Source organism: Primulina eburnea, chromosome 8 (genome assembly GCF_022965805.1).
Source record: "Primulina eburnea isolate SZY01 chromosome 8, ASM2296580v1, whole genome shotgun sequence".
Lineage (NCBI taxonomy): Eukaryota > Viridiplantae > Streptophyta > Magnoliopsida > Lamiales > Gesneriaceae > Primulina > Primulina eburnea.
This window is the reverse complement of record NC_133108.1, coordinates 39,544,352-39,566,652: the sequence shown is the minus strand read 5'-3', so window position 1 is coordinate 39,566,652 and position 22,301 is coordinate 39,544,352. Positions and strand designations below refer to the sequence as shown.

At 29.9% G+C, this 22,301-nt stretch overlaps 3 protein-coding genes across 13 annotated transcripts; 1 reads left to right on the top strand and 2 right to left on the bottom strand.

Annotated features, from left to right (window-relative positions):
• The first annotated feature begins 8,919 nt into the window (after positions 1-8,919).
• On the top strand, positions 8,920-9,650 carry LOC140837966 (auxin-responsive protein SAUR76-like). The gene has a single exon (XM_073204044.1). The coding sequence runs from the start codon at positions 8,955-8,957 to the stop codon at positions 9,327-9,329; it is 375 nt and encodes a 124-aa protein (XP_073060145.1). The 5' UTR covers positions 8,920-8,954; the 3' UTR covers positions 9,330-9,650.
• Positions 9,651-11,961: 2,311 nt separating this feature from the next.
• Positions 11,962-15,115, bottom strand: LOC140839672 (small ribosomal subunit protein uS8my-like). Of its 6 annotated transcripts, none has more exons than XM_073206551.1 (5): positions 15,054-15,115; positions 14,890-14,972; positions 14,134-14,265; positions 13,565-13,725; positions 11,962-12,447 (listed from the first exon to the last, which is right to left on the bottom strand). In XM_073206551.1, exons 1-5 carry the CDS (start codon positions 15,098-15,100, stop codon positions 12,349-12,351), a joined length of 522 nt encoding a protein of 173 aa, XP_073062652.1. In that variant the 5' UTR covers positions 15,101-15,115; the 3' UTR covers positions 11,962-12,348. The 6 variants fall into 6 exon arrangements, with proteins under 6 accessions (XP_073062652.1, XP_073062651.1, XP_073062654.1 ...); XM_073206550.1 differs by having other exon boundaries at positions 14,134-14,316; positions 14,911-14,972; XM_073206553.1 differs by having other exon boundaries at positions 14,134-14,274; positions 14,911-14,972.
• Positions 15,116-18,676: 3,561 nt separating this feature from the next.
• On the bottom strand, positions 18,677-21,832 carry LOC140839671 (small ribosomal subunit protein uS8my-like). 6 transcript variants are annotated; one of them, XM_073206545.1, is made up of 5 exons: positions 21,771-21,832; positions 21,607-21,689; positions 20,849-20,980; positions 20,280-20,440; positions 18,677-19,162 (listed from the first exon to the last, which is right to left on the bottom strand). In XM_073206545.1, exons 1-5 carry the CDS (start codon positions 21,815-21,817, stop codon positions 19,064-19,066), a joined length of 522 nt encoding a protein of 173 aa, XP_073062646.1. In that variant the 5' UTR covers positions 21,818-21,832; the 3' UTR covers positions 18,677-19,063. The 6 variants fall into 6 exon arrangements, with proteins under 6 accessions (XP_073062646.1, XP_073062645.1, XP_073062647.1 ...); XM_073206544.1 differs by having other exon boundaries at positions 20,849-21,031; positions 21,628-21,689; XM_073206546.1 differs by having other exon boundaries at positions 20,849-20,989; positions 21,628-21,689.
• Between the last annotated feature and the right edge of the window lie 469 nt (positions 21,833-22,301).

Below are 22,301 nucleotides of genomic sequence, written 5' to 3'. Positions count from 1 at the left end.
CATAAAATTTTCCTAGCGGAATTGTCCCATTTGAATTTTAAAAGTTGTTAGATTGAGAAATTCTCGAATGGTGTCAATTGTAACCAGAAGATTATTTAGTGGATTATTTTATGAGCACACATACCAGAATCTCACACTTGCTTATGTTTTTTGTCTGCGGTCTTGAAGTTCTCAGACAGGGCTTATGCCTGGAGTCCAGTGAATCTACTCAAGAAGCTTGAGTAGTGATACAATCAAGTTTTAAATGGTCAAATCCCAATACTTGAATTCAACTCCTGCATTCGTATCTTCTTGTTTGAACTATAATGCCCTTCTGTATTAATCAAATATAAGTTTGATGACAAGGTAGTAGTTTGAAGAATGCTACAAGTCAGAAATATTTACAGAAATGAAATAATTGAACAAATATGATTTGAACTCGAGCGACTTACCCGAGCTCGATTCTCGTGTGTTTGAGTTTGACGTGATTATCAAGTTCCAGCTGTGGTTTTGGTCGAGCTGTTGAGCTTTCTTATATCCCTTGCTTTCCACATCCTGTGTTATATTTACTATCAGTTTATTTTAGAGTGTCTTTTCTGTGATAATCCGATTTTGATTTTGTGACTTGCTTCGCCCACCAAAATTTCGGAAAATTGTGAGACCAGCTAATTATAATTACGAAGTTCTTATCTTCTTTCATTCGATTAATGAGACCATACTCATCACTGCCGATGGTTCACTACCGACGTCTCATAAATTTGGGACGATATTTCGTATTCAAAACTCATCTATAATATAAACCTCTCCACCAACTCAAATAATATATATATATATATATATATATATATATATATATATATATATATATATATATATATACTCATCACTTGGTAGTAGTAGGTGACAGAACCCGACCCTGGTTTATCATGGAACCTATCTTACAGGTGAGCCTATGCTACATCGAGGGGTTTTTTTAACAGTTTACGGCATATTTTGTAAAAGGGTAATAAAATAAGATAAAAAAAAAGATTTAGCAAACTAATGTGTCACGTCTCTTTCAAGAGACGTGACGACTTTCAAATTTTTTTTTAAATGCAAGTGAGATGGCGTGATTTGTTTATCTCCAATGGCGAGACTTGCTTAATTTTAATTTTTTTTAAAAGTGACGCATATTTAATAGGCGTGAATTACTGATTTTTTTTTAAAATAATTGTTGGACGCTTGTGGTAAAGACCTCTGTCATGTGAAAGACTGACGATCCCTACACTCAATAATGCATGCATCTTTTTTTTCTTTTACAAAGAAGCCGTTGAAAAAATTTGAATTAAAATTTGCGTGTTAAAGTGATGTGATGTATCACTGATGAGTATTAACATGGTGTGTTTTTTATTTGAAAATTTGCTTATATATGTTTGCCCTCGTTTCAAATGTATTATTCTTGTACTTTTATCATTCTTCATTTCTCTGTATTTAAATGTATCGTTATTGTTCATTCATGTGGATTTTCGTTCGATGTTTGATCAAGTAATTGCAGTACATGATGTTTGTATGTTTTAAATTAATTTTATCCTTCAATGTTGATTAAAATCGTTAATTTAATTATTGTGATTATATATTTGCATATAAAATTTAGATTTTGAACTTCTATTTGAGATAAACGCTGATATAAATTAATTTACTTGACTATTCGAATATAAATTATGAATTTATCATAATCTTACGTTTTGAGTTTATGATTAAAATGTTTAATTATGTTTATATGTATTATTAGTTATTCTTATTATTTTATATTATGCAAATGATAATAACAATACTTATTGTTCTTGTTTTAAATAGGTAGTATATAAAAAAAATTAGTATAACGATTAATTTATTTTACACCAATAATATAAATGTTTTTATTCTAAATACGGTTAATTTTGTTTTTAACTACTTAAATACAAATATATAGTACAATTAATTTCACTTCTTATTATTTTATTTGACATGCGTAATATCAAAACTTGTTATTATAAAAATTATTATTTATAATATTATTGACTTATAAGATACAATTAAGAAATACATGTTTTGTATTTTAGAATAATAATCAACTTTTGTTTAGATAATAATAATACTTTTATTTATAATAATCAACTAAGAAATATATGTTTTGGTGGAAGAGGCTGCAGGTACTCAGTTGACACAATTCATGAAGGTGTGGATTGTTCACTGAGTGCACATCGTACTGGATCGGGTCATGGACTGACAACCATCTGAAATATGCATCTTCGGGCTAATAACCGTAATCGATTTGTTGAGGCTCGATAGGAGATATGAAACGTTGAGTGATAGAATCATATCATGTCTCATAATCATATGTCATGCTAAAATTTTCAACCAATTCACTATCAACAATCAGATTATGACGATTTTTCCACGCATCCACCAGTGGTCTATGATGTTTTACCCAATCATAATTTTTTTGCGCCTCCGCCTTGAGCGTTCATGAAACTGATCTCCATCAAGTGCCGGTATGGGAATGTTTTGTGACATTCCAAATTGTCGAAGAAATCGATTTTGGCGATGCATCTCGAATAAAGCTCAGAACGATTTTCAAATTTATTTACAAAAATTAGTAATAACTATAAAAATCACTTAATAATTAAAATTGAAAAAAAAGTAAATAACATGACAAAATTAGTCTAACATTAATAATAATTCCATTTAACTTTAATATTTAACATAATAATTTATGTTAGTATACATATTTTTAATATAAGTTGAAACTAAAATGAACCTGCAAAAACAAAAAAAAATCAAATTAATAAAAATTTTTAGGAAGTAAAAATATGAAAGGGGTGAATGAAGTGAGACAATCAAGTCTTCAATTTATAGAGAAAAATTTATAATATTATAATGATTTCGAAAATATTAAAGTTATGTTGTTGCAGCTTTCAACACATGTGCGGAGGCGTGCAACTCTAAAATAATTTAAGTATATCACTTGTACTATTATTTTTTTAAAAGGTAAAAGCAAGTCACGCTACTAAATTGGCGTAACTTATTTTTAAAAAAAAATTATAAAGCAAGTCACGCCATATGAAATGGCTAGACTTACTTTTTTTAAAAAAAATAATAATAATAAGCAAGTCACGCCATCTCATATGGCGTGACTTGCTTTTTTTAAATAAAAAAAAAATTTGAAAGTCACGCCTCTTCACTCTTGAAGCGGCATGACACATTAGTTTTTTAAATTTTTTTTTTAACCTTATTTTATTAAGCTTTTACAAATTATGCTGTAAACGATTAAAAAGTCCTTACATTGAGAGTTATATTCTTCTCAGTGTATTTGTATGAGATGATCGGTCAATTATCTCACTGTAAATAAAAAAGTATTGATGGATTCTCCATTTTTTCTTCAATTAAGACGATCGAGCCGATGATTTTATACAAAATAAAAATTGAGAATAGATATTCAAATATAATACAAACTCACCCATGTAACCTACCAAATGAAACATGCTATGCCAAGATAGGCATGATTACCGGATAAAACCTAACCCTAGCTATTTTTTTAAAAAATATTTTAATCAACACATCAAATTTGGTTATGAACATTTTATGCATGTAACTATGAAGTGACATAATTAACGTAATACGATGCTAATTGAGAGGTCACAATTGACTTTATAAAAATTAAATCATATCTTTTTCTATGCCAAATATATTGTATTTTATATCACAATTCCATCGACTCTTTTTCTAATTAATTGGTATATTTTAAAATCTAGGTTAGATCGATAACATTGAGATAGATATATTTTAATATTTATTATTAATAGTGATTGATACTCGTATTGCACATGCATCCAATATCATTATCCTCGTATAAAATTTATTTGAAAAAAGGAAGTAATATTTTTTTAAAAAAAAAGTGGGTAAAAATAGAGAGGTTAATTGCAAAAACAATTTCTGTTAAATGTCAAGAAGAAAAATATATATATGGTTCAAAACCACAAAAGTGGTTGTTTTTACTATAGAAATTAATTTTATTTCATAAAACACTTGAATGTATGAGATTTGATTTAGAAAAAGTATGATTATTAAAATGTTTGATTTGGATGTGAAATAATAAAAATAAATAAATAATATGCCGATCAAATTTGAGGTGATATGTTAATTTTCAATAATAAAAAATAAGAATAATATTACATTCAATTTTTCGATCGATATGTGATATATAATAAATACGTAAAAGTGCAAGAAAATGTTTGATGTCTTATCAATCCAAATCAATCATAGTCTTATATAAGTAAAAATATTTGGAAGCCACAAATCACAATTATTGATAAATTTTAGCTTTTTTTTTTTTTCATCCTCTGTTCCATTTCAATTTAAGATTTTGTTCTTTTTTTTCTCTCACAAATTTCATATTACGAAATCTGATTGTGCATTCACCACAAGTTGAAAAAATATTTAGTACATTTTACATTTAAATTTGTATCAAGAAATCATCAAAACATATACCCAAAAAAAATAATCGAATACATATAGAAAGAGAACCTTTCTTGAATCTAAACCCCGAAAACTAGACACGTGTTTCACTGAAGATCATGAAAATAATTTTGCCTACTTATATAATATAGTATTCACAGACTAAATATAAAGTTTATCGATAAATTTCTTATTTTATTATTTTTTAATTTCGTTCAAAAAATAATGATATAATTTCCAAAACTTAATTAATAAAAATAAGGAAAAGAATGTTACTAAATATATAAACTGGATTATATATTTAGGATAATCAAAAAAAGAAAAAGAAGTCTATATATAATTAAGACGTAAACAGAGACGGAGCCGATGGAGGATGGGTGAACAGCGTAACCATTTTGGCATCACATGAAGAACTCACATGGAATTAATATGTGAATTTTTTTTATTTTTTATTTTTTAATTTTTGCATTAAATGATTGCGTGGATCAAGGATCGACTACCAAACATATTGATTAGTCACGACGTTTTCATTATTTTAAAATGGAGATCCGCATATGATTAGCAAAGTATACAAATTAAAAATTGAGAAAATTTTAAGAAAATATCAATTTAATTTTTTTAAAAATAATAATCAGATGATTACTACAAAAAAAATGTGGAATATAATCTCTAATTTTTGACATAAAGAAATCTTTTAACACCTATAAATATTATAAATATAAAAAATTATTTTATATGTGTGTAGAAGAATTGATAACTATTTGGAACATGGAGGGTCCATATTTTGTTCACATGGGCATGCTCAACGACTGTGTACATGTTTCACTTTCAATTATATGAAAATGTTTACCAATTTCATGTTTTTTGCTCTCACGATTCACAACACATGTTAGGTTATTAACTTCTTGTTATGTCGTCTATACATACATATATATATATATATATATATATATATATATATATATATATATATATATATATATATTTATATATATATATATATATATAGCCAAGTATATATATATTTGGATCACCAGTCGACTAGATCAGATGCAGAGAAGTAAACATACAAGACGATGATCATTCTTGTGATTAATTATATATTTTTAACTTTCGACGTTACAAATATTTCTTTCTTTTTTATATTTTCGGGATTCTCGAATAATTGATTTATCTGTGTCGCTCTTACATAAGTTCACTAGTAGGCCATTTTAACGTAAGAACGTATTTGTGAAGACAAATTTGGAAAAGTTGATCAGGACCCGAAAGATGCTCATGTCGGGAGATTTTGGATTGGAGAAAACGTTAACTATATCTGGTCTGTCGTAAAAGGAAGACGTGCGCATTGTTCTAAATACAACCAAGTTTTCGGAGATTAGATTTGATTTTTCTCTTTTTTTCCTTTCCATTTTTGTTCGTGAGGCTAATAAAAATTAGCCACGGAAGAATCTGGTTTCAATAAAGTTTTGGGTTTTAGTTAAAATAAGGTAATCTTGATATTATATCATTGATGTACATTATTTGTTTTCATAATGTAATTTTTTTAATCCTAAACTATGGAATGAGAAGGGCTCGAACCCGAGCCACTATACAGGGGAAAGAAGGGGAGACCACTTAGGCTGAAGTCCAGTCTCAATTTTCATAATGTATTGATGATTAGTTATAATATCAAAAGATTACATTATATAATATTGAATTTTAAGATCTTTTTAAGAAATTAGTTACTTCTATAACATAGATATTGCTTCAAAATATCATTGTTAAAGGAATATGAGTAGCTCTCTTTGTGAAACATTTTCACGAATTTAAATCCGTAAAAAAGGACGACACAATCTATATTTATAGTGAAAAATAATACATTTTACATAAAAAAATATTTTTCTACGGAGTTGAATCGGGTCGGAGATCTGTTTAATAAAATTGACATGTGAAACGGTATCATCTGAGTTTTTGTCAAAGAAGTTATACTTGAAAAATACAATGATACAATAATTGCTCAGTTAGAAGAGAGATTGACACTTGTTGTTTGAGTTGTTATAAAATTTTCAAATATTTGAATTGCATCATTACCATCAGTTATATATTTTTTTTTTTAAAAAAAAAGTTTGATGTTTCTATTAGTATCAAAGTTAATGTTACGTGTTTGATACCCATTAATCGATCGTAAATAGTACAATTATTGGATAGAGATTGTTGATATACATTCTTTTTCTATGTTGAAAATGCGATCGACACGTGTCACTTGGCTCTTTTACTATTCAAAAGATGTAAATTACGTTATTATCGTTATCTATAAATATTGATAAAAGCAATAGGTCCTACAAGATATACTAAAAGGCCAAAAATTGAATGTATGGTCGATATATTAATATGATAATACAATTATTGAAGAATAAGAACAATCACTCGTTTTCGGCTTGATTTAAAATATTTAGATTATATATGTTCTCATCGAATACCATATTTAATAAAACTGACATATCACTGATTTTGCAATAGTACGTAGATTAATAGTTTAAAATAAAATCGACATAAAAAAATTACAAAAATTATGGATGCATATGGAAGATTCTTTCTCATGTTATTCTGAATAAGTCTCTTGTGAGACGATTTTACGAATCTTTATCTATGAGACAGGTCAACCATAGTGATATTCACAATAAAAAGTAATACTTTTTCATGGATAACCCAAATAAAATATCAGTCTCATAAAATATGACCCGTAAGACCATCTCACATAAGTTTTTACCTATTACTATTCAATGATAATTGAGAACTAACCGTCATAATATGTGGAGGACTAATTATTTATATTAAGAATTTGACGAATCTTTATGTGTGAGATGAATTAACTTACTCATATTTACAATAATTACTCATATTTACAATAATAGGTAGTATTTTTGACACAAAAGGAATATTTTTTCGTGATTGACTGTAATAAGATATATGTCTCATAAAATTGACTCGTGAGACAATCTCATAAATTTTTTTTATGGATTATTTGATACCATGTAACCGATTTGCTACTTGCTACTCCCAGGATTTTGAAAAAAAAATGGTAGTTAGAGTCTGTTTGTTAAATCTAGACAAAAACTATAATAATATTTAATTAAGATACTTTCCCATTTATTGTAAAATATTATTGGAAGATCGAAGATAAAAAATATATAATATTCGTTGAAAGTGTTTCGTAATTTGTAAACTCCTCGCACATGTCCGTCTCTTTCAGCAAACCTTATTTGTTTTTTAAATAATTTTTAATTTGAGGAAAATTATATACACACGGAATTGGATATATGTCTCTATCATATTCCGTTAAATTTAAAGTTATGAAATAAATTAATAATATTAATTCAATTTTTTTGTTACAACAATATTAGCTATATGAAAAAGTTCATACAAGATAGTCTCACGATCAATTTTGTGAGATGAATCTTTTATCAGATTATATTCATGAAAAATATTATTTAAATATTTAAAATAATAATTTTTATTACAAATATAAATCAAATAAATTTATATCATAAATATAGATCCGTGAAACCGATTCACTTTATATCTAAATTGGAATCAATTGGGACATCAATCAACATACTGCAGACAAATATTGATGGAGGACGAGTAAGAAGACAGATGGCAAAATCTACCACAGCCGCAAATTGTTTGGGCCTTCTGCTCCAACCACTTCACACAAAACCCTTTGGTAAATATTTTTGTATTTATGAAAGCCAAATAATACATGTATTCCTTTTAAAGATTTTCTCAAATATATTTTTTATTCGTGCATATGATATTAATTTTAAATTAAATACATAAAACTTGTGTGAAATAGTCTAACAGATTGTATTTTGTGAGACAAATCTATTATTTGGATCATCCATGAAAAAATTACTTTTTATGTTAAGAGTATCAGTAGAGTTGACTCGTCTCACAGATAAAAATTTGTGAGATCGTCTCATAATAGACATTCTCCAGAAAATAATATCATATTGTATTTTCAAAGTGTAAAACAACTTTAAAAAATCCACCAATCCAAGTTAGACTGATATTTTTCTATTCAATTTTTGAAATATAGTCCGTACAAAACACCTTTGAGAAGAATACAACATCCACACATTGCCCTTTGGTTCCAAGATTGTTTTGACAGCGATAAATAAATCAAATAAAATAACCAATTTAGTTTTTTTAAGTTATTTATTTTTCTGTTTTATTTATTTAACTTGTCAAATTATGGTTTTAGTTTTGTAGCTTCGCTTTTTGTTGGTTTTTCGTCTAATTTTATCGAAATATTGACATGTTGTCGAACACATTAAATGAATAAAACGAATTAACGATTTTCCAAATAAATTAAATGAAAATAATAATTTGGAAAATTTCAACTTTAATCCCATGTGTTTGAGACTTCCTAGTCACTCCTCTTTATATAAAACCAAACCTTCTCACGCAATTTCTCCACACATTTAAGCAATTATTTCTCTTTCAACGTCACTGCAACAATGGCGAAGGGAGCAGGAAAGCTGACCAAGATCAAGTCCGTGCTCAAGAAAATGCAATCCTTCAAGCTCGGCCGCCCCGACACCAGCTCCATCGCCGCCGCAAACAATTCGTCCGATAACTCTTTCGACCCCACCTCCAAGGATCTCCACCCGGTCTACGTCGGGAAATCGCGGCGGCGATACATGATTACCTCCGACGTCATGGAAAACCCTCTCTTCCGCGAGCTGGTCCAGCGGATCCCCGTCGGAGGCGACGAGAAGTCGATCACCGTCGGCTGTGAGGTGGTGCTGTTCGAACACCTGCTTTGGATGCTGGAAAACGCCGATCCTCCGCCGGAGTCGCTGGACGAGCTCGTCGATTTCTACGCCTGCTGACGGCTAATAACCGTCGGTGACTGAAACAGGGAGGGCGGCGGTGATTGATCTGTGGTCATCCCCACATATGTTGTATAGTTTTTTTTTTCCCACAAAAATATTTGTGTCCTTTGTTAATAATGCCACAATTAGCGGTGTGGATTATACTTTGAGAAAAGAAAAAAAAAAGTTAGTAAATTCACGGTGAGGATTAACCGATTAACCCATTTTTTACACTGATAATCTCCGTGATTAAGCCTTTAATCTTGATTTCTGTGTACTTAATTGTATTTGATTTGTAATCTGATGTCCCTGTTATATTATATATACCAATTTTATTCACGTTCCAATTTATATTATTCATGTATAACTTTTATATAAAATTTATTCATAAAACACAATATAAAGAAAATAATTATAACATATTCAGAAAAGCTGAAATACTATTAAATGGGGAGCTCGAGTGATAGTCTAACGACTGTCGGGAATTTAGATGTTTTGTTTCTGTTGAAGATGTCTTCATACCATGATTTCAAAGACAAAAATTTGTGTGAGACGATCTCACGGGTCATATTTTATGAGACTGATCTCTTATTTGATCATCCAATAAAAAATATTATTTTTTATGCTAAGAGTATTACTTTTTATTGTGAATATTGGTAAGATTGACCAGTCTCACAGATAAAGATTCGTGAGATCGTCTCACAAGAGACTTAATATAAGCTAAGAATTAATTCGAATAGTTGATTTGAAACTATTAAAATATCAAATATTTCAGGTTTCAAAGGAAATTTTTGTGGCTATTTCGAATTATACTTTGAATATGAAGTCTTGTTAAGATTGGAATTTGGACCTAACTCAATCTCAAAAGCTAGCTTAAGGGGGGAGGATTGTCCAAGACCATATATACAACTTCCAGGTATTTTATCCAACCAATGTGGACAACTAACACACTCCCTCTCACGCTCAGGAATGAACATCTGGAACGTGAAGTTTACAAATGACTCAATTATGGGCAGAACGTCTAACTCAACTATGGACAATCCAACATATAACGGTGAAATCTGAGCTCTGATACAATGTAAGATTAGAACTTGGACCTAACTCAACCCCAAAAGCTAGCTCAAGGGTGGAGGATTATCCAAAACAATATATACAAGTTCCAGGTATTTTATTTAACCGACGTGAGACAACTAACAAGCATGAGAGAAAAAATTGTTCAAGGAAAATGAAAATTATACAATAAATGAATTTAATAAGAAATAAAGATAAGAGTATTTTTGAAAATGAAACAAAAATTAAAACTAAACGTATATTACAAAGTATATTTTTTTAAGTAAAAATTAATATTTTTTCCCTAAAAAAAACAATTTTGAGTCAAATAATTATATATTACAAACTAATAGTGGAAATAAATTAAATATTTCCAACATATTCAACATTTAAATTCATATCTGGATAAGACAGTCGTTAATCATAATATCGATGGTATTACAATTTTTAAGTAAACCGTCGCTTAATTAAATAAGCAACGGTTAAATAAAAACCGTCTCTAAATAGCGACGGTTTATGGAAAGCCGTCGCTATAATGGCGACAGTTTTGTTAAAACCGTCGCTATTTGTACCTTTTTTGTATATTTGTACCTTTTTTTGTAGTGAGTGTCTCTTGAAGATATCTTTGTATTGACTAAAACAAAATTCGAGACAATAGTATAAAAGATTCGATGAATACGCGATGATGATTGATTTTACCTGAAACAACTTTAATAGTTGTGTGTACTTGAGAATAGATAATGATCAAGTGATTGACTTTCCTCCTATTATAAGTGGTTGATAAGCTCATAACAAGTTCCAATAAGAAGGAAATGGAGATTCTCTGAGATCAATTAAATTTAGAATTTGAATGAAAGATATAGAAAAACAAAAAAACTCTATGGATGGAAATTAGGAGGTGAAGGGATAAAAGGACATTGCTCCTCAACCAAGGCTCTTGAAGAAAGTTTTATAGAGGCTCAACACGCATGCGTCAAACCAGTGAGCATTTCTTCTTTCACCGTTTCATATCTTCTTTCCTTTTTCTCGTCATCGTCATCATCGCTTCATATATATATTTTTAGACTTGTAAACAGTAACCACATAAAAAACTAAGTAGAATATATCATTATTCACCCAAATATATATGAAACAATCGAAAGTATGAAACTAAGATCAAGATCTAAGACAACAAAAACAAGTAGAGATAACAATGAACGCATTTGAAATGGGTTGGACCTGTGAATCTGTTAATTTTTTAAATATAAAATACAATTTAAAAATTAATTATTAAATTTATTTTACAACTTTATATTAATAATATTTAAAAACAAAAACTATTATCTCAAATTAAAAATATCAATTTTCATTTAATTAATAATTAATAAGAAAAGAAACTGTATAATTATATATTTACATATTAGATATTAAAATTTTATAAAATAAAATTATCTATAAGATATTTATTTTTTAATATAAAAAATAATATAATTATATTGTTAATAATATATATACATTGTGGGGCCTATCCCGAGTTCTAGAACAATGGTTGCTACAAGACCATAATATACATTTTAACTATTTGATCTATCTTATGAAAGGAAAAAGTACGTGATTATGCTTAAAAATATGCCATGGCAGCATTTGGAACCAAATTTGCAAACACTGCACCAAATAAAGCCCAAAAGTCACCCTGCATTAAACTCAAACACAAGCATCTCACTTCTTACGCGATTCACTGTTGTATTGGAGAAAAATATTAGCTATATTAGACCGCAGCAACAAACAAAGAGATGTATTATTTTCGACTACATTTTGAAACAGTAATACAGATTCCAGAAAATAGCAAGGGCATGGCAGACAAAATATATTTTCACGGCCATGGAAGCTCTCACATGATTCAATGTTCTTCAAAAGTTGTTTCTGGGAGACCAAAAATGAACAAAATGTGTAGAGAAAGCAGGAATTGCCGTTTCTACTTCAACTTCTCCCTAGAGCCATCAGATATCTAGTAAAAATATCCCAGCACTTGGCCGCCAACATTTTGTCGAATTGCTTCCTCATGATCCAAGACTCCATTTGCAGTTGTGATCACAACATAGCCCCACTGCACGAGGAGAAAATAATTTAGGGATAGTCAACATATTTACTCATAACTCGAGGATCATGATGCAGAGACGTCATATAAGAAACACATGAGAATAACTTATATAAATGATCATAAATATACAGATACACCGGGAAACTATAGTTTAATAAGATTGCAAGAATGGCATGGTTTCAGGGTTCTAAACTATAATTTTGGGGTTGATAGCTTAAATATGAAGTTATATATGATAAATTCGCAAGAAGAGTCATGTTTTATCCATGAGTAATTGATGAGAATCACTAAACTCTACAGGGCGACCTAGTCCAGTTCAAAACCAAGTGGATTCGCCAGTATGATCGAGAGGTATACAGTAAAAAGTCGAGCCTTTTCTTCTTACTCTGAGATCAATAACCCATCATACATCATATTTAGACCAAACAAATGAGAACTGAGAAAAACATTACTGACATTTCTACAACAAAGGTTCTTGAGCAGATAAGTTTTCCATTGCAATGTTAGAAACTGTCATAAACGAATGTATTAGAAATCTTAATTGTTGGGTGCAATAATTGTTCATGTTGGTTAGAACCATCGAAACACAATGTTTGACCCGTTGTGCTATTGTATGATTTAAAAGATTTAAGTTACACCATTACCACCCGCTATATTTTTGTTAAAACCACAAGCGTTTGGTCCTACAACTTTTGGCAATACGACAAGCGCTCGGTCTTACAATTGTATCAAAATCAAAATCACGGCTTCGATTCTCATTTATTGCAAAAAGTGTAATTATTGGGTGTGAGATTGTTGAGTTCAATTAACAATCGAAACGTAGTGCTTGAGCTGTTTCACGGTTTAAAAATTTGAGTTGCACCGTTATCATCAACTATAAATTTTTATAAAACAACATGCGATCGACCCTACGTAAAGAAAAACAAATGTACTTCCCAGCTGTCATTACTTCATTTAATTCCTCATCATAAATGATTCTACCAAATATATCCAAACCAGACGCAACAAATCTCAAACTCCAACAAAAATCTACAATTTCACCGTTCCTTCACGATGCGCAGGCATGACAAAATCTAGCCGGTCACAATAGCACAAACTTCAAATGTGAGGAAAATACACAAACCTGGCGTGTTGGAAGAGCACGGGTTTTGTAATTCTCGATGTCCTTTGACTTAATGTCTTGTCTATACGTGAGTGCACGGCAATCTTTAACCCTCCCCAGTAGCTCAACAGTTATCCTCCCCACCCTTTGTGGATCATGCACTTGAAAATCTTTAATGTACCCTGTGATTTCAAAACCATCACACTCTTCTGCCCCACTATATTTCTCAAAGCTTCATTTGGATTAAGGAATTCAGTGATGCAAAAAGTGAAAAACAAAAGCAGAATCAATAAACACTATTCCTTTCGTTTGCCTATTGAAAATATAAAAAAATTAAAAAAATTCAAGGACCACTTCTCACAATCAAATTCGTTCGATCGGCTACTTTAAAACTCTTCTTTTCACTACACTCCAATATCAAACTCAACCTCGCAAAAAATCTGAAAAAACATCGATCTTTCCAAACAGTCCAAAGAACAAATCCAACCAATTTGGTCATCTTAAATTCCAAGTAATCGACACCACTCAAAATCAACGAAGAATACATACAGAGTCGCTACAAAAGAATAGATAAAATTTAAACGATATACCTCTAAATTTCATGATTCGAAGAAAAGAAGCCATGACATTAGAGATGGGGTTGATCTCAGCTGAAGCGAAACCTCTCTTTTCTGCATTGACGATGGTTCTCAAAGCGTCGTTCAGTATTCTTCTTCCCATTTCTGCTGTTCTTTGTCTTGTGTGGCAGCTCCAATCCTCTCTGATGCTCTTCACTGGGTAACAAATCTGCGCTTAGTTACTTTTTGGGCCTCTGTTGTTCTGGCCCAATTTAATTTTACTTATTTTAAAATATATAAACATATATATTAATTAATTTAAGTTTTGTAAAAATAGAAAAAAATTTTAATTAAAAAGAACTATTTAGACTTTTGGGTTTGTTTTTAAATTAATTTTCTCTAAAACAATCTTCATTAATCCAATCCAAAGTTAAAAAAGTACAAATAAATTTTTAAAATTTATCCGAAATGACCCATTAGCTCATTTTGTTTAACATGTATTTTTTAGTACTTTGGTTGGATTATATAAGCGACGGATATTCAGAACCATCCATATTACACAAACATCGTCCCTAATATAAGCGAAGGATATTCAGAACCATTGCTATTTGACGCGACATGTTAAAAACATCGTCGTTATATGAAGCCACGGTTTTTAAAAACCGTCGCTATATTGTTCGGCGTCGCTTGACGGTGTTTATAGTAAAAATCAATATAGAGAAGGTGTTTATCCGTAAAAATCATAAAAAAAACTACTCCGCAAAACGTAAAATTATGTAGTATATGTACTGTATAAAAAAAATTTAAAACCTGATTTGTGCGAAGATTTGCAGCTCCCACGTAGCGTTGGAAGATCGCATCGACGAGCAAATCTACGAGATAAATACGAACAAATGTTAGTACAACATAAAAAAATCGAAACTTCCAAAAAATTGATAGAGTATAACAACTACATGATATAGACGAAATCGTTTAAGAAAACGGTCGGGAAGGATGGCATATATAGAAATATAGCGACGGTTCTATGAGAACCGTCGCTATATAGCGACGGTTGAGAATAATACCGTCGCTATATAGCGACGGTTACGGACAAACTGTCGCCATATTAGCGACGAATTGCAAATAACCGTCGCCGATCTAGCATAACCGTCTCTATGATGGCGACGGTTGTGAACAAACCGTCGCCGATGCAGATCGGCCACGGTTGTTGTCAAAACCGTCGCAGATCTGCGTCAACAGCAGCGACGCTTTTATTAAAAACCGTTGCGTATTTAATTATGCGACCGTTTACTAAAACTGTCGCTATTTTATAGCGACGGTGCGCCCAGAAACCCGTCGCCGATTATTGTAAAAGTAATCTATATGACATTTTTGTAAGTAAAAACTATATAAATAAATTTAAAATAAAAATGATTGCAATGTTAAGTGTCACTCATGAAATAAATAATCTAAAAATAAATTTTGCTATTTTAAGTAATCAGAATACTTACTAAAAAATAAATGATATATTTAATTAGTTTATTTAAATTTTCTAAAAATAAAATTTGTTGAGTGTTAAAAATTATCATTACAAAAATAGTATTCCAATGGACATTTATGTACTGTTTAATAATCATAAATAAATTTTTTATCTCAAATACAAATTATTTCGAAATGACCTTAATTTGAAAGAATTATTGCATTGTAGTTTTCTTCCAAAATCATATGTATATTGTATATCTTGATTTGTTTTCTTAAAAATTCAAATAAGATAGCACAAGAAAATTAAAAGAGAAATATTCAAAAATTTTCAAATGGACATTAAATTACTTTCGATACACGTGTATATTACCCTCAATAATAAGAAATGTTTGACACTCAATGCATGCAATTCGAGATTTTCATTATTTGAAATAGTTGTGTATGTTGTAATTCTGTCAAAAACATCCAATGTATACTTTTTATCCTTTGAGATGTCTTACTTGAATTTTAAATTATAAATAAAGCAATATTATATATTATATTAAAAACCAATTTTATTAAAATTTATCTTATTAAATTTATCTATTCCAAAATTGAATTTTGAAATGACTTTTCTTTTCAGCACCATATATGAGTTGAATCCTTTCAAGATGTAATGTTCGTCTAAATTTAGATTTGTTCGTTGTTATGAAATACCTACGTATGGAAACAACGAGACATTAAGTTTGAAATCTATCTTTCATTATCAAGAAATAAAAAATATTATTCTTCTATTTATACAAAATTTTAATTCTTATTTATTACTGATGTGATAATTTTCTTTTATATTACAAATTTCACGGATACATGATAGTATAATGTCCCGTAATGGAAATGATTAAACAAATTCTAAAGAAAACAAATATCTTATTAGAAGAAACCTTTTAAAATTTTTTGACATTATTTTGGAATACACATAATAAATGTTAATAAAATAACTTTTCTGATTTATACATAATATACTTATAATCAAATGTTTCATTTTTCTTTCGAAGTAATAGGCTGTTGTGTATATTACGAATAGATTTCGTAAATTAAATCACAACACATTTGGATAAAGATATTGATGAAAAAATTATTGTTATCATTCAAATGTGTCAAACACGGTCATGCATGTCACAAAATTGTTTGTGAATGTGAATTTAGACGAAATTATTGAATTTTTTAAAAAGTATTTTTAATTAATTTTATTGAATATGATTTAAAAATATTTTCTTATCACATGTTAAAAATAATAATATATAACTTCTCGAAAAGTAAATAATTAAATATGTATTAAGTTTGATGGCCGATCGATATCAATACACTAAACACGATAAATATGTATTAAGGTTGATGGCCGATCGATATTATCTCGTGCATCGCACGGGTTAAATATTAGTATATATAAAAGCAGGGTTTTTGTCAAAAATAGTAATTTACCGCCAAATGTCATTTCTAAAAAAAGAAAATATTTATATATGTGTACTGCAATAAATTATCACTTTAATTATTGTTTGCATTGATTGTATCAATTCACTTAATTCAATTTTAATTTAATTAATTTTTATATTAATTCAAATTTAATTTGCCAAAAATAGTAATTTTCCGTCAAAATGTCATTTCTAAAAAAGGAAAGATTTATCATGAATATTGACATATTTGTACTGCAATAAATGATCACTGCAATTATTGTTTGCATTGATTATATCACTTCTTTAATTCAATTTAAAATTTAAATAATTTTTATATTACTTCAAATGAATTTATGTATGATATGTTTTTTTATTTTTTAACTAAAGCTAAAACTAAACTCTATTGAAGATATAAACTATTATAAAAATTTTGCATTGATTATATCAATCAGTTTAATTAAAAACTGCATAAATAAATTTAAAATACAAATGATTGCAATGTTCAGTATAACTCATGAGGTAAATCATTCAAAAATAATTTTTTCAATTTTAAGTAATTTTTTGCTCAAGTTACTTACTGAAAAAGAAATATAATATCTAATTAGTTTATTTAATTTTTCTAAAATAAAATTGTTGAGTGTTATAAGTTATCACTACAACAAGGTTTTCCAATTAACATTAATTTACCATTTAGTAATCATAATTTTTTTTATCCCAAAAACATATTAATTCGAAATTACCTTAATTTGAAATAATTAATGCGATGATGATTGATTTTACCTGAAACAACTTTAATAGTTGTGTGTACTTGAGAATAGATAATGATCAAGTGATTGACTTTCCTCCTATTATAAGTGGTTGATAAGCTCATAACAAGTTCCAATAAGAAGGAAATGGAGATTCTCTGAGATCAATTAAATTTAGAATTTGAAATGAAAGATATAGAAAAACAAAAAAACTCTATGGATGGAAATTAGGAGGTGAAGGGATAAAAGGACATTGCTCCTCAACCAAGGCTCTTGAAGAAAGTTTTATAGAGGCTCAACACGCATGCGTCAAACCAGTGAGCATTTCTTCTTTCACCGTTTCATATCTTCTTTCCTTTTTCTCGTCATCGTCATCATCGCTTCATATATATATTTTTAGACTTGTAAACAGTAACCACATAAAAAACTAAGTAGAATATATCATTATTCACCCAAATATATATGAAACAATCGAAAGTATGAAACTAAGATCAAGATCTAAGACAACAAAAACAAGTAGAGATAACAATGAACGCATTTGAAATGGGTTGGACCTGTGAATCTGTTAATTTTTTAAATATAAAATACAATTTAAAAATTAATTATTAAATTTATTTTACAACTTTATATTAATAATATTTAAAAACAAAAACTATTATCTCAAATTAAAAATATCAATTTTCATTTAATTAATAATTAATAAGAAAAGAAACTGTATAATTATATATTTACATATTAGATATTAAAATTTTATAAAATAAAATTATCTATAAGATATTTATTTTTTAATATAAAAAATAATATAATTATATTGTTAATAATATATATACATTGTGGGGCCTATCCCGAGTTCTAGAACAATGGTTGCTACAAGACCATAATATACATTTTAACTATTTGATCTATCTTATGAAAGGAAAAAGTACGTGATTATGCTTAAAAATATGCCATGGCAGCATTTGGAACCAAATTTGCAAACACTGCACCAAATAAAGCCCAAAAGTCACCCTGCATTAAACTCAAACACAAGCATCTCACTTCTTACGCGATTCACTGTTGTATTGGAGAAAAATATTAGCTATATTAGACCGCAGCAACAAACAAAGAGATGTATTATTTTCGACTACATTTTGAAACAGTAATACAGATTCCAGAAAATAGCAAGGGCATGGCAGACAAAATATATTTTCACGGCCATGGAAGCTCTCACATGATTCAATGTTCTTCAAAAGTTGTTTCTGGGAGACCAAAAATGAACAAAATGTGTAGAGAAAGCAGGAATTGCCGTTTCTACTTCAACTTCTCCCTAGAGCCATCAGATATCTAGTAAAAATATCCCAGCACTTGGCCGCCAACATTTTGTCGAATTGCTTCCTCATGATCCAAGACTCCATTTGCAGTTGTGATCACAACATAGCCCCACTGCACGAGGAGAAAATAATTTAGGGATAGTCAACATATTTACTCATAACTCGAGGATCATGATGCAGAGACGTCATATAAGAAACACATGAGAATAACTTATATAAATGATCATAAATATACAGATACACCGGGAAACTATAGTTTAATAAGATTGCAAGAATGGCATGGTTTCAGGGTTCTAAACTATAATTTTGGGGTTGATAGCTTAAATATGAAGTTATATATGATAAATTCGCAAGAAGAGTCATGTTTTATCCATGAGTAATTGATGAGAATCACTAAACTCTACAGGGCGACCTAGTCCAGTTCAAAACCAAGTGGATTCGCCAGTATGATCGAGAGGTATACAGTAAAAAGTCGAGCCTTTTCTTCTTACTCTGAGATCAATAACCCATCATACATCATATTTAGACCAAACAAATGAGAACTGAGAAAAACATTACTGACATTTCTACAACAAAGGTTCTTGAGCAGATAAGTTTTCCATTGCAATGTTAGAAACTGTCATAAACGAATGTATTAGAAATCTTAATTGTTGGGTGCAATAATTGTTCATGTTGGTTAGAACCATCGAAACACAATGTTTGACCCGTTGTGCTATTGTATGATTTAAAAGATTTAAGTTACACCATTACCACCCGCTATATTTTTGTTAAAACCACAAGCGTTTGGTCCTACAACTTTTGGCAATACGACAAGCGCTCGGTCTTACAATTGTATCAAAATCAAAATCACGGCTTCGATTCTCATTTATTGCAAAAAGTGTAATTATTGGGTGTGAGATTGTTGAGTTCAATTAACAATCGAAACGTAGTGCTTGAGCTGTTTCACGGTTTAAAAATTTGAGTTGCACCGTTATCATCAACTATAAATTTTTATAAAACAACATGCGATCGACCCTACGTAAAGAAAAACAAATGTACTTCCCAGCTGTCATTACTTCATTTAATTCCTCATCATAAATGATTCTACCAAATATATCCAAACCAGACGCAACAAATCTCAAACTCCAACAAAAATCTACAATTTCACCGTTCCTTCACGATGCGCAGGCATGACAAAATCTAGCCGGTCACAATAGCACAAACTTCAAATGTGAGGAAAATACACAAACCTGGCGTGTTGGAAGAGCACGGGTTTTGTAATTCTCGATGTCCTTTGACTTAATGTCTTGTCTATACGTGAGTGCACGGCAATCTTTAACCCTCCCCAGTAGCTCAACAGTTATCCTCCCCACCCTTTGTGGATCATGCACTTGAAAATCTTTAATGTACCCTGTGATTTCAAAACCATCACACTCTTCTGCCCCACTATATTTCTCAAAGCTTCATTTGGATTAAGGAATTCAGTGATGCAAAAAGTGAAAAACAAAAGCAGAATCAATAAACACTATTCCTTTCGTTTGCCTATTGAAAATATAAAAAAATTAAAAAAATTCAAGGACCACTTCTCACAATCAAATTCGTTCGATCGGCTACTTTAAAACTCTTCTTTTCACTACACTCCAATATCAAACTCAACCTCGCAAAAAATCTGAAAAAACATCGATCTTTCCAAACAGTCCAAAGAACAAATCCAACCAATTTGGTCATCTTAAATTCCAAGTAATCGACACCACTCAAAATCAACGAAGAATACATACAGAGTCGCTACAAAAGAATAGATAAAATTTAAACGATATACCTCTAAATTTCATGATTCGAAGAAAAGAAGCCATGACATTAGAGATGGGGTTGATCTCAGCTGAAGCGAAACCTCTCTTTTCTGCATTGACGATGGTTCTCAAAGCGTCGTTCAGTATTCTTCTTCCCATTTCTGCTGTTCTTTGTCTTGTGTGGCAGCTCCAATCCTCTCTGATGCTCTTCACTGGGTAACAAATCTGCGCTTAGTTACTTTTTGGGCCTCTGTTGTTCTGGCCCAATTTAATTTTACTTATTTTAAAATATATAAACATATATATTAATTAATTTAAGTTTTGTAAAAATAGAAAAAAAATTTTAATTAAAAAGAACTATTTAGACTTTTGGGTTTGTTTTTAAATTAATTTTCTCTAAAACAATCTTCATTAATCCAATCCAAAGTTAAAAAAGTACAAATAAATTTTTAAAATTTATCCGAAATGACCCATTAGCTCATTTTGTTTAACATGTATTTTTTAGTACTTTGGTTGGATTATATAAGCGACGGATATTCAGAACCATCCATATTACACAAACATCGTCCCTAATATAAGCGAAGGATATTCAGAACCATTGCTATTTGACGCGACATGTTAAAAACATCGTCGTTATATGAAGCCACGGTTTTTTAAAAACCGTCGCTATATTGTTCGGCGTCGCTTGACGGTGTTTATAGTAAAAATCAATATAGAGAAGGTGTTTATCCGTAAAAATCATAAAAAAAACTACTCCGCAAAACGTAAAATTATGTAGTATATGTACTGTATAAAAAAAATTTAAAACCTGATTTGTGCGAAGATTTGCAGCTCCCACGTAGCGTTGGAAGATCGCATCGACGAGCAAATCTACGAGATAAATACGAACAAATGTTAGTACAACATAAAAAAATCGAAACTTCCAAAAAATTGATAGAGTATAACAACTACATGATATAGACGAAATCGTTTAAGAAAACGGTCGGGAAGGATGGCATATATAGAAATATAGCGACGGTTCTATGAGAACCGTCGCTATATAGCGACGGTTGAGAATAATACCGTCGCTATATAGCGACGGTTACGGACAAACTGTCGCCATATTAGCGACGAATTGCAAATAACCGTCGCCGATCTAGCATAACCGTCTCTATGATGGCGACGGTTGTGAACAAACCGTCGCCGATGCAGATCGGCCACGGTTGTTGTCAAAACCGTCGCAGATCTGCGTCAACAGCAGCGACGCTTTTATTAAAAACCGTTGCGTATTTAATTATGCGACCGTTTACTAAAACTGTCGCTATTTTATAGCGACGGTGCGCCCAGAAACCCGTCGCCGATTATTGTAAAAGTAATCTATATGACATTTTTGTAAGTAAAAACTATATAAATAAATTTAAAATAAAAATGATTGCAATGTTAAGTGTCACTCATGAAATAAATAATCTAAAAATAAATTTTGCTATTTTAAGTAATCAGAAT